This window comes from Rhea americana, unplaced genomic scaffold (genome assembly GCF_003343005.1).
Source record: "Rhea americana isolate MKP2758 unplaced genomic scaffold, rheAme1 scaffold_11, whole genome shotgun sequence".
NCBI lineage: Eukaryota > Metazoa > Chordata > Aves > Rheiformes > Rheidae > Rhea > Rhea americana.
Genome location: NW_028185150.1, coordinates 7,117,244 through 7,138,362, shown reverse-complemented (window position 1 = coordinate 7,138,362; position 21,119 = coordinate 7,117,244). Strand labels below are relative to the sequence as shown.

General features: G+C 36.6%; 1 protein-coding gene across 1 annotated transcript in view; it reads left to right on the top strand.

Moving 5' to 3' along the window:
- PCSK5 (proprotein convertase subtilisin/kexin type 5) overlaps positions 1 to 21,119 on the top strand; it is a 248,905-nt gene that overhangs the window by 212,846 nt on the left and 14,940 nt on the right. Inside the window, exons 25-27 of the mRNA XM_085313604.1 lie at positions 10,684 to 10,726; positions 11,534 to 11,676; positions 12,918 to 13,118. Of these exons, the coding sequence (XP_085169730.1) occupies positions 10,684 to 10,726; positions 11,534 to 11,676; positions 12,918 to 13,118 (387 nt within the window). The remainder of the gene's footprint in view (positions 1 to 10,683; positions 10,727 to 11,533; positions 11,677 to 12,917; positions 13,119 to 21,119) is intronic.

Below are 21,119 nucleotides of genomic sequence, written 5' to 3'. Positions count from 1 at the left end.
AGATAAGATGAGCACAGAAATGGGTTTCTCATGTCTTATCAGAAAACTGATATATTGATAGACTTCTCTGTAAAAATAGCTTTACTATCTGCCTTTTAGCAGAGACAAATGGATTATTTTGAAAGTTGTAAAGAAATTACATTGCCACAAAAAATATTAAAAAAGTAAAATTTCAAGATGAGGAAATACAGACTACGATACATTTAGTTTTGCATCTCTGTGGCCTGCTATAGACTCTCTTTCTAAAATTAAGAGAATGCTGCATGATTTTGCAGTCTTACTTTGGTTTATCTTTCTTTCAACACCACTGAAGAATTTATTGTGAGTAAAACTGTAGAACAGGAGCAGGAAAATGAACATTTCTATTAGAAGTGCAGCAGGAGAAACACTCTATTTAAAAAAAAAAAAAAGCAGGAAAGGAAATGTAATGTTTACAGCAACTGGAATCAAAATTATATAGTTCACATCACTAAAAAGTAGTTGTTAATATACAAATATAAATACATTTAGTGCACATTTATAATTTTGTAAAAGAATCTAAACCATTTGCTTATATAAAGKCATCTGACACCTGCTGCTTGCTGAAGTATTTTGAGATCCTTTGATAAAAACTAATGGCTAAGAGTAATTATCTTCAATTTATGCCGTATGTTGTTATGCAGGATGATTTATAGAAACTATATGAAATAAATAAAAAATGAATATGAAATTGTTGTAAAATGTACATGTAAAATCTGCTGTTACATTTTAAACTGTGAGCAACAAGATGCCAGTGGTTCTCTTACTGTCTACAAATTACAAAAATTATTTGATATTTTCTTCTTTTTGTAGAAACAGATCTAGTTTTAAGGAGCAATATAAATGCTCATTAAGATAACTGAACTGACTGTTTTCCTGGTAGCCCGAAGGACTAGAAATTTCTGGCCAAAAATTTCTTTCACAGAGCACTGGAGAACAGATTAAACTGCTGCCTTCAGTCTTGGGCAGCGTTGCTTGGTTTTGTGCAGGCAAGAAAATGARTAAGATCTACTGTTTTGACTTGCTGCCGGTTGCTAGCAGAACAGAGCAAGTACTAGAGGCAAGAGGACTGTGAAATCTCTCTTGATCAGTACTGACCTTCCTGATACATTAAGATGCAGCTATTATACATTTATATCAGTTTGATACTTTACATACCACATTAGACATTTCAAAGAACGTAAAACCCTTCCACGCAAGTAAAATGTAAGGAGAGCAAGAGGGGACCCCACTAGCTCATGTGAAGGACTGACAGTATTTGTAATACCTTCTGGGATCCTCAGGGAACACAGTGAAATCCATCTGTTTTCCTCCAAGTCTGGTCCCTGCTTAGCTCCAGGGCTGTAGTGAAGCAATGCAGAACTTAGACCAGGTCTGTTAGTAAAGACAGAGAAAAACAGAAGACTTAATCAAGGAGAGGTGTAGTATTTATAGTTTAAATACAGATGATACATTTCTTTCTTTTTCACTTCATGAATTCTAAGTTTCCCCATATTTTAAGGAGACAAAAAATATGTAGAACTCACAAATGCAATTCTGCATTCACACACTTTCAAGTCCTGGAATACATAACAATAAATTTGCATTAGACTGCACTGATCCCTAAAAGACCCACAGTTTTGTTTATCCTGTGCCAAAACATGGCCATGCACAGCAGGGTTCACCCCATACCTTCTCCTGCCCATAGGCTTCCAGAAGACCTGACTGTGCTTGCTGTCACTAGGTATGTTCAAGCACATGGCATCCTGTGAGCTCTTGAATTTGAAATTTGAAAGGGAGGGCCAAAGACAAGTCTTGAAAATGACTTTGAGTAGGTAGATTTACTCTTACACTTCATTTTCAAATAGATTCCTAATGCTGTCTAAGCAAACATGAACAAAAAATTGGAAAAACCTTTCAGAAAACATACTGAATAAATTTCAAACCACACTTCCAAAATTATGTTTCTGACATTGGTGCCTCTGGTTTGATTACCCATTTTGGAACACTGTGAGCAGAGGCAGTAATCAGTTATTGCTTCTTCTGATGCAAACAGATCTGTCCACAGGAACTGCAGGTTTTCATCACCTGTGCCCACAAAGCCATGACTGAATTTTAATGCCTTGTCTTCTGGTGGTCACCAGAAGACACCATGAAGTCTACAAAATTAAATCAAACTATTGCAACATTTCCTCAACAGAGGCGGGTTTGGAAAGGGAAAATTCTGCTGAAGCAATGCAGTTAAGGAGTAGGATTTTCTTTGTGCTCTTGCAGCAGCTACATTCTGCCCTTCAGTGTGAGTTCATTCACTCCCACATTTAGATCTCACTTCGGAATATCACTCATATTTTCTCCAGTCTCTTAAAGCCATAATGAGCTTCAGAAACTTTCTTCAGAGTTACCCTTAACTCTTTAGACAGCATGCAACTATAAGCCCTTTCAGGACAAGAGAAATTCACTGAGCTAACGGCAGAATTTGAGCCATTAATTATTTTAGAAGAATTCCATTACTAATACAATGCCTGAACATAACAATGCTGGCCATTGTTTGCTGTACCTAAAATTCTAGCATAGGGACCAGAGTGGTTTCTCAACCAGTTTCACCTCTCTTTCTGACACCATCCATCCCACTACATCTTGACACGTCCAGGGTTCTGCAGAGGGTAGCACAATGTGACTCTTGCAACCTTTGCAACAGGACTATTTTCAAAGGCTAACACTGAGAGTAAAGTGCTCCTTAGTGAGAAAGAGGGAGTAGGTAGGGAAGAGGTAGGGTTGAGGGAAAAATATTCTCATAAACTATTGCACTTTTCTCAGTCAAGAATTCCTTTAAAAATGGATAAACACTGACAAACCTGAGGAGCAGTATATCTGAGAATAAAAGCCTACAGAATAGGCATTTAGGGCTAAGTTTGTCTCTCAGTTACAGTAAGGTAACTGACCTGAACAATTCCCAAAGGTTACCCAAAACCTGATTGTTTAGTTTGATCCAGATTACAAGGGAACAAACACACAGATACAAAGGCAGAAAGGGAAATTGAATAACATGCAAATACTTTACAAGATCCATTATAAAAAGTGGGGGCAGGGGGTGGGAATACAGGCTATAATATAGTAGGAGTGAGAGAAATTATTTGGAGAAAGTTTAAAGAACCCATGAGATAGCTGAAGGGCAGCACTGTGAACAAGGACTCAAGCTCACAGGTATAGGTTGGGATTCTGGCTCTTGCGCTCACGATAAACAAGTGAAAAGCAGTCTAGTTCCCATAACAACCTAAGAAACACAAAGAAAAACTTCATTTCTTCAAGTCATCCCAGATGATGAATAGACCTGGGCTTTCAAAATACCAAAGAAAATTATGATAAGGATCCTCTTTTATCTTAAAGTAAATCTTCCTCAAGAGGTTAATCTTGCAGGATAGGTTGAAGATTTGCAGATAATAGGATTAATTTCCACAGGCTTCTGGAGTGAGAATATGTAATCCGTGCAAAAAGAATGCCCAGCAAGATTTGGAACAGGATTTTTTTCGATTTTCAGTACTACCATTTAGTGTAGGACAAAACATTACATTAAAGATGTTGTCTTTCCAAGAGCATAGGTCACAGAAATTTTCCTTACATTCTAAAAATATAATCTGTACTTACTAAAGAAAAAAAAAGTCGTTTAAAATTTTATTTCTCTGAGAAACAAAATTACTTCTTAGGCAAAATCCAGGCTAGGAGCATGTCAGTGGAATTCGTTTAGACATTAGCTCAAACCATGAGTTCTGCAAACACAGACCTACAGCTCCCTGGTTCCTTCACCTTGATACTGGCACAGATGATTCCTCTGTAAATAGGAAGAGCAATGTTCAGTGTTGGCTTCAGAGGACTTTGACAAATTCTCTTCTCAATTGCTTGAATAAGATTAACAAATTACTTCAGATGAGCAATGTGACAGAAAAGTGAAACTAGGATTTCTGAGTATCAAAGGCTCAAAACCTATTCTTCAGGAACGTGTAAATCCTCTTGAACACCTCTTTAGTCTGAGGTTAAGATGTTGTTCCTTATACTACATTTTTGCTACATGTTTGCAGTCTGTTTGACTTTACAAGGTGTAAATACTTCATGCTTTAGGTTAGAGTTCTCTGCAGAAATAAGAGCATAAATCACAATCACTGCATCATACCAAAAGCTGATCTAGCTCAGTACTCACTGACCAAGTAACAAATGCAATCCTAAAATTGCAAGGACAAATAAAGCATGCATGGCTACTCCTTCAGCAATGTGCAGTTCAGAAGGATCCTGAATTGGAACAGTAAAGAAATGCGCTGGAATCCCCAAAGATTAAATGTGTTAAAATAAACAAGATCTAACCAATTCAAGCAACTCTACCTCAATGTATAGTTTCAACTATATCTACGTATATCTATGAATTTACGTTTCAACTCTTTGAGTTTATACTAGGCCAAAGTTTTGAGTCTTGATCTTTCAGAAAAGAAATTGTATTTATGGAATAGTTTATGACTGGAGCAATCTTGAATGCGAATCTTAGATGATACCTTTACAGAGGAGACGCTTTCCCATATGAGTCCTGCCTGCAAACTCATTTTTTGTTAACAGGAGATCAATGGAGTTCAACTGTTTAAATTCGTGATAAGCTTGCACTGACTTCTGTGATTAGGATGCTCCGACAACAGTCTGCATCCTTGCCTGTAGGAGAGCAGTCTCTGAGTAATGCTGTTCACTCAGAGGAAATACTTGGGTGGTAAGAAACCATTCAAACATAAGGGATCACCTCAGTGTTGTAAGTGTGTTCAGGAAATGCACCTCAACACACTGAAAGCTCAGTTTTGACGTGCAGCTTTCCCACTGCTTGAAATCATCACATTGGGATTCCAATACGTGGAAAAAGTATCCAGTAGAGTAAAAATGAAAAATAACATATCATCCAAGTGATAGACTCTAGGACAAAATAAACTTCGGATAGGTTTCTGAAAAGCCTTGCTTAGCAATTGGATACTATCGCTGCTGCCCTCATTTTGTTTCTGTTGAAATACTCTTACCTTTTACTTTAGTAGGACTGAAAATGAACTATCAGTTCTTCTCTGCAGCCCTCTAAGTAGTATCTTCTCTGGTTGGCACCCCCTTCTGGACCTTCACTTGCAGCACTGGTCCAGTATGTCTGGTGAGAGACTAGAGAACTTTCACCCAATTCCTATTTTTTAGGAATTCCTTAAAGTTTCCCAGTCCCATCTCATTTTCTTAGTCAAATCTCTCCCAAAACTTCAGCTCTTCAGAAAAATGTATTTACTGGGGGCAGGCTTAGCTCAGCTGGTTAGAGCGTGATGCTGCTAATTCCAAGGTAGCAGGTTCAGTCCCCATATGGCCACGCTGAAGGTTGGACTAGATGATCTCCAGAGGTCCCTTCCAACCTTACCATTCCATGATTCTGTGATCGGTCTTTCCCCTCCGTCATCCAAACCACAGAACTATTAACATGATGCATTTTAAAATGATAGTCTTTGATTTCATGTCATCTTATCTACACTTCATTACTCCCAACTACACTGTATTAAAATCTTCATTTGAACAGGAAAATATGTCTCTTTTCTTTTATTTTATCAATGAAATACAGTAACAGCAAGTGATGGTACTCCTGTTTTATAGCTGTGTAATTGAAATTAGAGGTATGTGAATTTTTCAGTTAACTGGCTGTAGGGAGAGAAAAGCACTCAGAACGTTTTTTGCTTTTATCTAATTAAAGGTAACCATAATATAAAACAAAACCTTTACAAAAGCCTTAATGTAGGCAAGCTTAATAAAATAATAATTTTGCCAAAGAAAGGTGAAAAGTATTTTTTTTCTTTACCATATAAATATTTTTAATTCATTAAATACCTTGGCTGAATCCATCTTACCATTTTTGGCCAATGCAAATGCTAATGCCAGTTTCCCCCCTCTAAAATCTAATTTTAAAAAAGAAAAAGAAAAAACAGAATCCACTTTTTTCGTGGTTGAAATTCCCATTCTCTTCTTTCCCCTACTTCCCCATAATCTGTCAAAGTAAACTACAGTGTTAGAATTCAGAAGAAAGAAAATAAAGCAGATTTATTGACAAAACCCAAATGAAAGAAGAGGTGAAAAAGCAACAAAAAGGGAAGATGGATGAACAAATACCTTTTCCCACAAACCAGAAGATCTAAACCACAGTTACTGGATATAGAACAGAAGTTTCCTTCTTTTTTTAAGGCGTACTGTAAACTGAGTTTTCATTTGTGCTCATGTCTAGTCAAAAATCCCATTATGACTGGAGCATACATTTCAGTTATTTTAATTAAGAAGCCATAAAACTAAAGTCAAAATGGTCTAAGGTACTTAAAGTATATAGTTACACTTGTTGGGGATATATTACAATTTATAGTATTTCTTTTACATTATTGTATGTTTTTGTTCAGGGGAATGTAAAAGGCAAATAAAATCTGGCTGTAACTGTTGAAATTAAGCAATTATGGCATTTGGACCTTAAAGGAAAGCTACAGTGTAATATAAAATCATTTTCAGTCATTATATTTAATTATACTCAAAAAGAAAGGTAAACCAAGCATTCAGTCCCAGGCACTGGATATCCGCAGCTTCTGAATGCAAAAGTGTTAAGCACATTCAGTGCATTCTAGGCTCACAGCTGAGCTAATAAATACTGCAAGAAACTTAATTAAAATAAAAGGTCATAAACAAAATAGGAAGCTAAAATAATTTACATTTTAAATACAGTGCCTTCAAAATGTGCCCATGCACTTAACTTTAACTCCCAGCTTTATTTTATGCAGTAGATGAAGTTAAGTGTACATATGCATCATTGAAATATCTAATTTGGGTCTAATTCGATGATATTCTTTAAGTAAGTGCTACTCAATAGTACAATAGGCTAGTAATGTAGAGTTTCCAGAATTAGGATCTGTCTAAATACTGTAAATACACAGACGTAGTGAACAGTGACAGGGATCAACAAAACACTGTGGAGCTCATTTTTAGTATGGATAAACTTATGCAGTAAATATTTCATTAAGCCTATAAAGTGATGCTACAAAAATCACATTTACACATTTAAACAAAAATACTCTTCCAGCACATCGATGTTATGCCTGTAACACTGATGCCCGCACTTTTCTGGAATATAAAAAACCACCAATCCATTTCAAATCAGAGAATTCCAGCTGAAAGCAAGAACCTTTGGTCTTTGACCACAGCTAAGCTTTCAACATACTTTTTCTGTATTAAAAGATAGCTCCTTTCCTGTGTGCTTGGGAAGGGTGGGAGGGAGGAGGAAATAGGACTATGAGTTTATTTCAGAAAAGGAAAGAAACCAAATGACTTTTTTCATGAACTCTAGATGATCTTTACTTATCTAAGAAAGCTGCAATAAAACCAGAAATTCACAGAGGATTTCATTTATGTCTGAGGCCTTATATTTTAAAATTGGTTGAATCCTACCTCCCTTGCTATCGAAATTAGTTTTATTTCTGTCTTCAGCGAAGTAGCATAGGATCAACACAGTAGAAATCAATACAAACAGAAACAAAATCTAGATAATATATAGATAAAATATTAGCGGTTCTCATAACAAGAAGTTATTTGGAGCATGATATACCAAGCAACTAACTTCATGGCACAGAGGTCTAATCACTTCATGGGTAAGTGAGCTCCGCGTGAATATAGGATGAACACACTGACTTCAGCCTAGCAGGCGTTTGATACTGCTAGTCCAAGAACTGATAACAGCCGGTTTTAAAGCAGCCAAGTTGCAAAGCTGTATGTAAAGATCTTTAAAGTCCCATAGACTCAGCTCATCCTTAAAACTGCTTTCTAAGATTTTGGAAACATATCATGTATGAAATAACTGATTTGTTACTACACGAATGACTGTGTGTTTTGTTTTCCCTCTGCATGCTATCAGGTGGTTGCCCTCTTTGCATTCCTTTCTCATATAAGTTCATTATTCCTTTTTAATTAGTTTAATAAGTTTAAATTTAAATAAAATCCTGACTATAAATGACAATAGAGCTTTCATTTAGTGGACCTGTCTTTAAGAGAAAAAGTAACAATTTAAGGGGGGTTGAGGAACCATAATACAGTAGACAAATAGGCAAACACACTCAAGCCACACAAGCCCTGAAACTACAAGTTTAAATACTTGATTAGACTCCAGGAAGCTCTGAACGTAGAGAAGGGACAAAACAAGAGGTTATACTGTAACCTTAACACTGTAACCCAAATGTACTTTCAATGACAGAGAAAATCTCTCGAGGGATGGGTGTTTCCAGAAGGATCATTATTTCTATTCAGCATGCAGGATGTGTACCTCCTGCAACCCTTTCCGACTCTGAAAGTTCTTTGGATAGTAAACCAGAAACTGCAGAATTTCTTCTGTCAATTTTCACTCCAGTTATATAGCGGAATCAGATAAAAGGAAGAAGCAAATACATTTGTACAACTGTGTCAGCAGCAATAAGCAAACAAATTCCTGATACCCGCCACAGTTAGACAGGCATCATCACTCCATGACTGCTGTTTCATCATGTGAATAGTTCTAAGATCATACAAAAATTTCAGCAAAAATCTGATCCCATTCTTGCTGGAAAGTTAAATGAGACAAAATTTTCATCAATTTTGCTTTGCTTCTATAACTTCCTGATGTTTTAATTTTGCAAAATTATCAAGAGATTTCCCCTCCGCCTCCAAAGATCTTCAGATTGAAGGAAGGCTGAAGACATTCCCAGGTGAAAAAGAGCAAACTAGCTTTTCTCATGAGGTTTATGGCCCTCTGATAAGAATTTACTCTCAGCATTTCTATCCACACTTGTATATAAGCAGCAGCAACATGCAAAAAGCATGCAAAAACTGTTTGGAATACGTGTTTTTTAGCCTGCATACATCGTATATCCTAACATTCAATCTAAACCGGCTATTCATTAGATGCTAGATGCTTTCTCTTAGACCCTAAACAAACTCACATGATAAAAATATGATCTTTAAATAATCTATGTTTTAAACTTCTGTCTAAACAGCTCAATTCATTTTTCTAATCTCTTCCAAAGTCAATTAGATATTGTGTCTTTGTTTGTAATTACAGTTAAGATCTGTCTAAAATAGAGCTATCCAGATTGTCACCTATACAGGCAAAAATTGAGAGGGCAGTTAAGAAAGAAAAATGTCATCAAGATCTCCCACAGGCAAGAGAGAAAAGACTCCTTTCTTCACAAAAGCCAGAAAGTGTATGGAGAGTTAGGCAATAAACCTCCTAAAGGTCCTAGAAAATTTCTAACAATGCCTCTTTGATGCCTCTATTCTTTCCATCAACAAAACAGAAGGACTGCCAATAGTGCCAACACTAGAACAATTTTCAGAAGGGCTGCTGATGCACTAACTCTAAATACACTAATGCCAGTCTGGCCTCTGGCAGTGCTATATAAACAGTAGAAGGAAAAAAAGAATTAGAAAATATATGCCTGAGGTGGTGTCTTTTAAAAGATAGGTTATTAGTACTTCAAAAATCATTCCAAAAGAAGCCTTAGGCAAACCAAATCGCTTTTATCTAGGAATAAAGGAAGATTTTCATAGAAACTATTTACATATTTTAAGGGTATTTCTTGTTTCAGCATAAGAAAATCTAATCCAAAGAACACCTGATTAAGTGATTGCTGTTTCTGCTTATGCTCTAAACAGTAAAAAGAATATTTTCACAGATCTGCAATGTTTCTGGAAAAAATTTTACACCTCATAAATAAATTGCTAGAACTACTTGCAGAACCAAGTGCATGTTGTCTAATAAGTTTGCATTTGTAAAGTGCAATTTATTGTAGACATAGTTCAAATAGACACAGTGAAAGTTTTGTCTTATGAATACTATTAATACCAAAATAATTTATAGGCATTTCTTAGTAGAGTATTTTACAAATGTATTTTCCCGAGTCGTTCTACTTCCTTCCATTCTACTCCCTTTGGGATACTTGAGCCAGGTAATGGAAATGGAAAGTAAACATAAGATAATGGAAGGTTATAGAATATTCCTCCCTTCATATAAGCATAAAACCAAATCCATCATTGTAGTTGTTTTAAGAAGTTGTATAACACTTTCACTAAACAAAATTTTAGAATGTAAAAATTAATTTTCTGATGAGAAAATTTGCCCAAAAGCCTTGCCTCATCATAATTTGGGAGTGTGTTCATGTTTTCACGGTTTTCAAGAATAAAGGATTACTTGTGTATTTTTGAAAAGTTCGCTGTGAGAGTTACCAACCGCTTGTAACTTGCCTCTATCATGAATAAAGAAATAGGCTGTAACCACAGGTTTGGATTCACATTTTAAGATCCCATTTTGCCAGATCTGAACTCCTGGGAAGAATTTGCTTTTCAGAAGATGGGACTTCCTCTGCACTTCCTAAGTGCTCAGCTCTTTCTAGGTTCCTTAATCTGGATACTCAAAAATTAGAAATCACTTGAAAAATACAGATCAAGACCTGTTTGTGGAAAAGCATCTCTCCAAAAGATATAAAGAGAGCTTCAGAGATAATAATGTTGTAGTTATGGCTCTAGTGATTTTAGTGTAAGAAATTTTAACACAAAAACATTGTAACTGTGCTGCTTTTTAGTGCTTTGGTTTTCACACTGAATATCATTTATATGATTTCACATTTTAAATTCCAGATGACCCAAGAATCTGCATGACATGCATTCAGAATTACTACATGTAAGTATAGCTCTTCCTGACAGCACATTTTTCCAAAGAGAAGGTGCATGCTTTGCTATATAAATCAATATTGTGTTGTCCCATTCCTGAATTGCTGCCTACCTCAGAACAGTGGCTTTGGAAAAAGACTTGGGAAATGCCAATCATAAACCATCAAGGTCTTTTAAAGCTTATGGACTAATGTGATCTTTATATGTGTGAGGAGAGCAATATTGAACAGAAAATGTATGAAGGTTAAATGCTGCCTCTAGATTTGGAATTAATATGCTTTTAGTATATTGTGTGCAGTTCTGGTGTCAGTATTTCTCAAGGCACTCTGAAAAATTTGAAGAGGTTAAGCAAAGAATCAAAAGTAGATGATTACTGGGAAGATTAACTTAGAGAGAAAGGAAGTATTTTGACTTTTCTGAAGAGAAAATTAATAAATCCATATAACAATTACCAACACAAAAGAAAATTTTAACAAAAAAAAGGCTATAACCAATGACATTTTCTCATATGTATACCGCTGATCAGCTCTTTACAACCACAGTGTAATAGTATTTAGTTAGGCATGTATTTTTATGCCTAAATTTTTTTAAAAAATAGTAATACTTAAAAAAACAGGTATTAGCAAGCATGTCTTGTAGTACTTATCAGTTGAACTGCTAGCTTATCCACAACTACACCTTCAGTCTTTCATTAGAAGAATTTCCTTTAATTAGGACACGAATAGAGCCTTATCCTCACCGTACCTAGAAATATACAGAAAATAAACTTGATGACCTCAAAACAAACCCATCAATGGTGCTCTACTTCTTCTTGTAGGTATAAGGACCATTGCTATAAATACTGCCCAGAAAATACCTACAGAGATGAAATTTCCATGAAGTGTATAGAGTGCCCAAGCACCTGTGATAGCTGTGACAAGGATGAGTGTGGCTCATGTAAAGAAGGCTTTTATCTCTTGGGTAAGCAAAGAACCAGGTACAGTACATACACAAAAGGATTTGAAATTTTCTTCCTTAGAGAAAGAGTCTGGACTCAACTTCTGAAATTTCTAAATCCCTCCTATAGCAGTCAGTGGATGCTGAGGGCATTTAGCCCATTGCAGACTCAGGTCCTATGGCATCATTTGGTTAAAAAACCCAAATATTTGACTACAAAATCCAACTGTTGCTTCCTAGTTTTGTTTTTAATGCATTTCCTCTCTCCCTGAGCACATACAGAAAAAGAGTCTATTTGATTCAGACTGTGGGAAAGGAGATTGCTTTAATTCCTTAAAAGACATGGAAACTTTTCAAGTTTGGAAAGCCTAGCTTTACTTTAACTTTCAGGTCCACACAGTGTTATGAGACTTGAACATAGTAAAGTTCAGTTGAAACCATTAAATTTTACATCAAATTCACATAAGACTGAGAATCTCTTAGTTTTATTATGAAGCTATAAATCAGGAAGGTCTAGTTCAGACATACTGCCAAATCTGAATCACAGGAAATCCTGAGGTTTTGATATTCTTGTGCACTGCCTACTGCATGCATTAATAGTAGAGTACAAAGCATCATGCTCATGGAAAGCTCTGTGGTGACAACCTAAGGCGATCTAGGGTCATTTTGGGTTTTTTGATTCAAATTGGATGAAGCAAAAAAAAGTATCAATGTAATGACTTTTAGGGTTCTCACTAAATGGTTAAATCAAATCAGGTTTACCTGCATTTAGCTTTATATTCACCAGAAGCTAGAGATTAATTCAGTTCTCAAAATGGGCTTCTATTTCGTGTCAGAGACAGAGAGATGCTCTACCCCTTCCCAATCTAAAGTAATAGGAGCTACCTCAAATACATAAAGGTACTTTTTTGAGAGATAAAATCAAAAAAAATGCAGCTCACAGATTATACTGCTTCTCAGCCCCAGAATTCCTAGTTGCCTGCTTTTTAATATCCTACCTGCTTTTATGTGAATTGTGTGCATAGAGCTACACAAAAAATTTCAAGATACGTCTTTAGGTTTCCAATAAATCTGCCTCATAGATTAAATTGTTTCTACAGCTGTTAATTATACAGCTGTTAGTGCTTGTTCATAATCCTAGAGTTAGTATTCTTCTTCTTCACTGTATTGAGCTTGATGGGTTTTAATAGTGTTTCATCCACCTCGTTGTCCTGATGGATGCAGGACAGTTGATACCGTGATTTCAAGCTCCATCTCTGTTGCAGGTGGCGTATGTATGAGTGAGTGTGGAGCTGGTTTCTTCAAGGATGACATCTCCAGAGAATGTGAAGCATGCCACAGGAGCTGTTCAACATGTGTCGGATACAGCTATGAGAACTGCACCGCGTGCAAAAATAACTTCCAACTATCTCATGGTCAGTGCCTGAATCCAAGAAATGTTCCACCCAGTGGGAAGTTCTGGAGTGGTAAGTTGCTACAGATCCCTTCATCTTCTCCTGTTTCACTGAAGATAGTTAAAACGTTTAGAAAGAGGATATCAAGATACTAAAGTAGTAGATCAGGTCTCTGTACATGTGGTAAATAGGACAAGAAATAATAGGCTTAAAATACAGAAAAGAAGATTCAGAGTTGGCATTGGAAAAAAGAAGACTTTCTAATGGAAGAATAGAGCAATCGTATAGACTTGTTTGAGAGAATTGGGTATTTCCATCAGTAGGGGTGTGTTTAAGAGCACACTAAAAACAGCAGTCAAGAATGTTTACTGAGTTGAGTGATAGACTAGATTACTTACAGTCCCTTCTAGTTTTATTTTTCTATGAAATACTCATTTTCCTCTGATTTGTGTGTGTTTATTTGGCACAAACACATCAAAGAGTTGCTATCCTTGGATCTATATGACCTCACATCAAAATTTAAAATACACTAACAAATATTTTTAGAAAAAATATTGACTATTTTAAATTATTGCCTGTCTACAGAGAAGTGTTATACTAAAAGGCTGAGAATTTCTTTACTTCTAAAAAGGGTCAGAGAGAACCGAAAAGGTGAGATACTAACAGAAAAGCAATCCTTTGAGCATTTCATTATGTCTTGTCCAGAGGTGTAAATATTTTTTTTCCATTTGAGACACTCTCAACCAGTGTCATAGAAATAACACATCTATATTTTGGTCTCCCTAGTCTCGCAATTCAATCTATTTTTGACACCACTAAATGAGGTAATTCTTTGTCAGCTTTTTTTCTTTTGAGCAGGCAGCTGGTGCAGGCCTTCACCACTTCTTCACCATTACTTCACCATTACTGTGCTGAGGACGCTCTTTCTCTCTCTAACTTCTATTTTGTTTTCCTTCAGGTAGATAAAACACAGCTCMTCTGAGGGCATTTCAAACTGTAAACAAGCTCTGTATCTGAGCTGTACTGGTGCAAGCATTAGCGACTGTCCCAAAGTCACACAGTCCTTACTCTAGCTAGTGACAGCCAGGGAGCTCTCAGGTAACCTCACTGAAAGCTGGTCAGCTTCTCTTGCGAAGACCTGCTGTGGTTCCCACCACATAACAGCAGATTTGGCAGGTAACTGCTGAGAAAGCGATGTTGGTCCTAGTGATTTCTTGGGTCTTTTCTCACGAGGGTTGACTTCCAAATAGTAGTGCTCCTCCAGTCAATATGTTAACGAGGAAGTCACCAGTTTTACAGAGGTGGTCCTTGAAAAACTGCTTTCATCAACAGTTTACGTAGGTTCCTCTGTAGGAACCTGTTCTTCTGCTGCAGGGTCACCTGGTTCTCATAGCATTCATTTTCACATGTGAATTAAYTGCAAAATGTAACTGGTTGGTGTTTTTGGCTGAAATATAACTCTTCCACTCACTTCATCTATAGGTGTGTTCAGGAGGCAGATATCAGCTGAGTTCGGATTCCCAGCTGCACCATTCTGGTTTTGTTTTGATTTATTTTATTTTTAATTCTGGTCCCATTCTGATGATTCCTTACATAAATGGAAGATTTGGGAAAGAGAAAAACACATTTGTTCAACTCTGTACATCACACCAATAGATTGGTTTCTATTTAGTAAAGAGTGCCTGATAATGGTTTGAAACTCCTGGATGCCTAAAATGCACGTGTGTGTGTGTGTGTGTGTGTGTGTGTGTGTGTGTGTGTCTGTCTGTCTGTCTGTCTGTCTGTCTGTATGTATGTATGTATGTATGTATGTGTGTATGTGTGTCTATGTGTTAGGAAACTGTTTCAGAATCTGTTACAGTGACCTTCATCATTGACAACAGTTTTCTGAAAACCGCTAAAATTTAGGACAGGCAGCCACTATCATTCACCACTCTGTTCAATAGTGTTACACAGTGTGACAAATGCAAGACTAGATGAGATGAAATCTGCCTGTGCTCCTTGAAATCTACTGCTGGGAGGGCTTCTGAGTGGCATAACTGTACAGAAAAACACCTCCTGGGCCTGGAGCAATGATCTGTCTTCAAAGCTCCTTAAATATTTCTATGATGCATCTTCTTTTCCATTGTTTATTTAAAGGGGGCTCACAGGGACAAAGAAAATAGTCCTTCTCTCAAATGCAAAATCATGGCATTTTTCCAAGTTTATCACTGCTTCTTCTGGACAGATCTCTAGATGTTTTATCTCAGTTTACTGCTCTCTGATTCTTTAGCTTGATAGCTATTTTGATTGTCCCCAGAATTATTTCTTCTTGCGAAAATACAAATATCCATCTCATCTGCTGTTTTTTTGAGGGGGTTGGKTTTTTGTTTTTTTGTTTTTTTTTTATGGAAGCCTGTTTCATGTAGCATGGGCACATGAAGCTTGTTGTTCATCTTTCAAGAGATATTAAAATACATCCAGATTTGTTCACCAGTCCAGTGTGGACAAGACTGTGGCTATGATTTGATTTTGGCTCTTGTCCTCTGTGCCTGTATATCAATATATACTCTTTGCACGGGGTACTCAGTGTGTCCTCAACACATTTACACTGGTGTACTACAATGGCAGAACTGCCTCATACCTTCAGTGGCCTGATGAGCTATTTTGATTAAAGAATATAAGCCAAATGATTAATAGTCTTCCCATTTTGTGGGGACTGGGCTGGGGGGGGGGCTGAAAATAAAATAAACAGCCTCCCCCTTGTCATGGAAGTGAAGATGAGATCGCACCAAGCTCATCCTCAGCACGTTCTCTGCCTCCAACAGGAAGACAACACAGCTAGGAAGAGAGCCAAAATTTCCAAATCCAGTATTGGATCTGGATTTGAATCCAAATCTATTTTTTACTACATTAGACTTATATCTACCCTCTTTCTTTCAAAACTCTGCTAACAGGGAGTTGATATAGTGGACCCTGAACTGTATTTATAAATAATAAAGCCATTTCTCCTCAGCTCTTCTGGGCACATGGATTCAATGGGTTTCATTATGGTTTTAGTGAATGAGTTGACCAGCCACGTGGGACACAGTTTAGGGAAATRGAGGCAGTTGTTTCTGTTTGATTCCCAGGCTAATGTAAAAGAAAGGGTGGCAGAGAAGAACCTGCCATAGATAAACCAACAGAGTCAGAATTTCTTTACAGGTTGGGAGACTGATGCATCTAGGCAAAGACTAAAACCTCTTTGAGTTAGGAATACAGTTTTTTTCCCATGTTTAAGCTTTACTTCTATTTCTTGCAGAAGAATAAATGATTGGCCAGGCTTATGAATTTTCATGAGCACACACTCCAACAATCAGAACATTCTATATAAAAACGACTTTCAAAAATGATATTTATTTTGGGGAGAATATTCTGCTGGGCAAACAATTCAGTTCATATCAGGAATCATTAATAAGTCATATCAAGGTCTGAAATAATGAAACAGATCTTGTCTGGTATCCAGGCTTTTGAAAAAACAGGGCAAGCCAAGAATAAAAATATGGAGATTGAGCTCTGTGTTTGTAGCATGAAACATCTGTATTTTATCTCATGTACCAGATGATGAAATGAATTTGGAAGCCAGGAGACGCACTAGTGTAAGCTTGATTCACCAAGCGAATACACACAGCCTTTTAACCGGATTAGATGTTCTGCAAGTTATGGTCGTCAGGTCTCCATTTTGCCTATTCGCTGTAAATTCTACACCCAAAAACACAATTGTTCCTCAGTTACACAGTTTAGTCTACCACACTCTTCTGAAAAGTACAAGAGGAAAAAAAAAAAGTTGTAAAAAGAAATCTATTTCTGTCACAAAATCAAAATGGAGTATGTGCTTCTTTACATGCAGATAGATATGCTGTAGTAAATTAYGCAGCAAAATAGCAGCTGGTTCTGTTTACTATTACACACCACCCTCAATAATGAGAGTAACATCCCACAAGCAGCTATTGACCAACTGCATCCATCTTACATGTTTTCCTTTTCCTAAATACCAGAGTAATACACAAATACTTAAAATACAGTGTGCTACAAGAGTTCTGGCTGACAAAAAAACAATAATTCAATAATAACTTTAAAAGGATTTATTAGGGTTCTGTGACCTTAATGCAGCTATGCAGATATACACTTAAAGATCTGAAAATAGGGAAAGAAGAAGAAAAGAGAACAGAGTAGGCAGAATACAGCAGAAAAGTCAGTAGGAGGGGAGAAGGAAGTCATAATCTTCCAGATGAGAAAATGTTATGACATTTAGGGAAGAGAATTAGAGCATCATGGGAGGAGTTAGGAAACCTTTTTCAGCATCATCCATACAGGAAATTTAAGGTTGCTAGAGGCAAGCAAAAATGATTCACTATCATATATGCTCTTAGCCATGCCAATTTCGTATTCTAGCCATTTGTTTGTAAAATAATGCTATGGTTGTTACAAGATAACTAGATTGGGAATTAATGGTTATTGCAGGTTATGATTTACTTCTTCCCTCTCCTATAGTTTTCTTAAATTTACTGTTCACATAAGTCTTTGAAATGAGATAGGTCTAGTATTTTATTACATATATATATTGTTTTCATTATGTTTTATCATGTCTAAGTAATTGTAATTGCCTTGTGGAGATATGCAACCTATTTTTGTATTTTTATTCATGACTGTATCAGTTTTGCAAGGCCAATGCCACATACAGAATAAAATCTAACAAACTAAGCAGCATCTCAGCTGGATCACATTCAAATCACATCCCACAAAACAGTGCATGAGCCAGAGGGGTCACCTTCTAAAAGGAATATGAATGCAGTTACTGAGATACATGGCAGTACATTTCCTTCCATCTTACCCACTGCAGCAATATGCCATGGTCTGAGAATAAAATATGCTATAAAAATACTCTCCTTCCAAAAGCCAATGGCTTTCTAATTAAGAAGCTAAGGGCATTGCATTACGAAAGTTCGTAGGAAGCTACTTTTATTGCAAGTTAAAGATATAAGTACTTAATTCCCCCTTTTACCCTTAGAAAAGGATGAATAAATGGGATTCAAAATGGAGGAAACAAACTAGCTTTTATCAGTGTGAAGAAAGATGGTTTGCTGCTTGCACTACCTGGCATAAAGGTCTGTTGTCTGTAAAGAGCAGGGAGGGAGAGCAGGATGGACAGCATGAAGAGGCGGAGTGTATGACTTCCTATAATGCAGTTGCAGGATTAAAAGAATTAAAGGAAGTACAATAAGCTACTTTAAATGCCATAGACTATATTTAAAACCACGTCTCTTTAGACATGCCATTTCTCTGCCCATATGTCCCCAGGTGTTGGTGGACTTCGGGGTTTTGTTTTGTTTTTTAAACCTTGCATTCCTTCAGAACAAGTGGTGGTCATGTGAAGAGGATCCCACTTCCTTGCACCTGGACACAATCTTTCATCCTGAATATTTTTGAGGATGCACTGAATCTTTTTTTTTTAAGCTAGAGCAAAAAATTCTGGAAAACATTTCAAAATAAAATCAGCTAGGTAAAGAAAAGAGACAATTTGGGGACCTTTTTGGAGCTAGACTTTCACTCATCTTTTCCTTAATTCTGTCTGGAGATGACCACTAAAGTCTTAAAGTGCTAAGTTTCATGAAACTCTGCCATTGTCTCGTTCATGATGCACAAGTCCAAAATTAGAAAAGAAAATAGAAAAAAATATATATATGCTTTTCAGTTTTTTCCCAAGTCTTTCAATTTGATAAGCCCTAGAACAGACTGAATGAGCAGAGCACTATGGTAGCTTCAGAGCTGCAGTAATGCTTAGCTGAAGAATGGCACAGCACGATTCAGTTTCTCCATTTCTAGAAAGTAATAAGGAAGACTGAGCTGAGTATATGTCAAAGTGGTTACCCTTTCTGATAAAGAAACAAGAATCACTGTGATACTGATTCAGATTCTGCCTTGAATAGGAGTTTAAACAGAAGGCACTTCAGGAGGAAAAATCTGAAAAGAACATAAATGTAAGGATCAAAACAGCTCAGTAGGTCTCATAAGGTCGTATGATTTGGCCCTTAAAAAAAAAAGAAAGAAAGAAAGAAAAAGTAGAACAGTACGATAACAGCATATAGTGTTTTTCAGAGTCAGTGTCCCATTTTAGAATGTGGTCAGTTTACACTTCTCTCTGATCCATTATTTCTCAATGAGTTTAAAATCAATCAACATCATAGACTTACAACTTCTATATTTTGAAATTTCATTTGCAACCAGAAGGACTACAGACCAAAAATTTTAAAGGGAAGTTTGTAGGATCCTCAGGTGATAGCCTTCAGGGGCAAAAGAGATGCAATGAAACAGCTTGACAGTCAGCCACGACCCTTATTTGGCCTTACTTGCGACTTGTTCTTATATAACACACAGCGATGGGTCAGAACAGAAGCCTGTAGCTGCAGTTATTTTTGGTGGCCAACAAACCCTTTCCTTGAAGATACGCAACTTTGTATTAATTCCTGAATTAATTATCATGCAACCTTTCGCAATTCCACTTACTACACTTTCCTGAGTAAAATTCTTCACCAAAAAGTGAAGGATTTTTCTATGGCTAAAAACAGTTGTTTGCTGTTTTTGTTTGTCATCAAGCCAAAGGCCAAGAAAATATATTTTGCCTTTCATGTGACCACTTTTCTTGACAGCTTTGGAAGAATGTTCCTGGGAACGTTCTGGTTACATTATTGGAAATACTGTGCACAGGTATCTGCAACAAAATCTCTTGCATTACGTTTTCCCATTCCAGGCGCTTTTTGCTCTCCAAGAAAAGAACATTTTAAAAACTTATATTATTCTGGCCATGCTTTTCTTAATAAATGAATGCCTAATTCCACTCCTTATATGGTCAATAACAGCTCTATCATGGGAAGAATTCATTTTAACTATCCTGAATTGAAAACAAGACAAATTAATTGTAAGATTTTCATATTTCTTTTAGATGTCCTCAAGTTGGGCCATTTAAGCACTTACCTCTGACTGGAAAATTAAAAGTTGTCTCTCATGCCAAATACCAGAAGCCCAACTGCTTGTGTACATTCCCCTCTGGTGGTGACTAATACATATTACAGAAAACAGCAAATGCTGCCAAAGGGGCAAAGATTAAACAGAAAATAGTACTTCACTGAAAAAAGATCTTTATTTTTAATTATAAGGATCAAAATGTTTTTGAAACAATGAGCTTCTATAAACATTCTTCAGGAGTAGTTAACAGCTTCTCTGTTTAACCTTATCTTACTGCTTTTTATTTTTTATATTACACCAACTCTCTTGCCAGGATCAAGGTTCTTTTCCTCTGGCAACATATACTTCAGCAATATTTCTGGGGCTTGCTTCTTCACATGTATAACTGGTATTAAATTACACCACTTAAAACTACTCAGTAAGGAATTTCCAAAGTAATTAAATAAAACATAAGCTAGGGTAAGGTAGCTGGATACAAAACTGCTGAGAATCATAAGGTTGGAAGGGACGTCTGGAGAACATCTAGTCCAACCCTCAGCGTAGCCCCAAACGGGGATTGAACCCATGAGCTTGGCRTTGGCAGCACCAYGCTCTAACCAACTGAGCTAAAAAGCCCAGTTGTAAAGCAAAATGAAAATTTGTATTCATTGTATGTTTAAAAAAGGTCATTAACCCTTTCAGTGGGAAAATCAGAACTCAGCCTTGACAAATTCTGAAGATTTAGATAGAGGAATGGTGGATGTGTAACTGCAGTCAGATATCAAGAACAGATGGCCTTCCTTCCAGTCAAAGTTTTCAGAGGTAAAGTGAAAAAGCATTAATTAAAAACTACGTGGCTGTTCCATCAATTATTCAAGGTTTTCCAAAGAGTACCAAATGACTAGTCTTTAAAGGGGAAAAAATCTGAGGATTTATAGGCCAGTGGGGGTCTTCTCTCAAGAGGAGAAAAAGAGAGTAGAAAGTCTGCCTGCTTAAGGATAGAATAGAAATACTGAATACTGCTCAGTTCAGTAAAATTAAGAGCAAGCATACAGCTTTCCCAGAGCATTACATATATGCTTACAGCTTAGCCAAAGAAGGATATTCCAT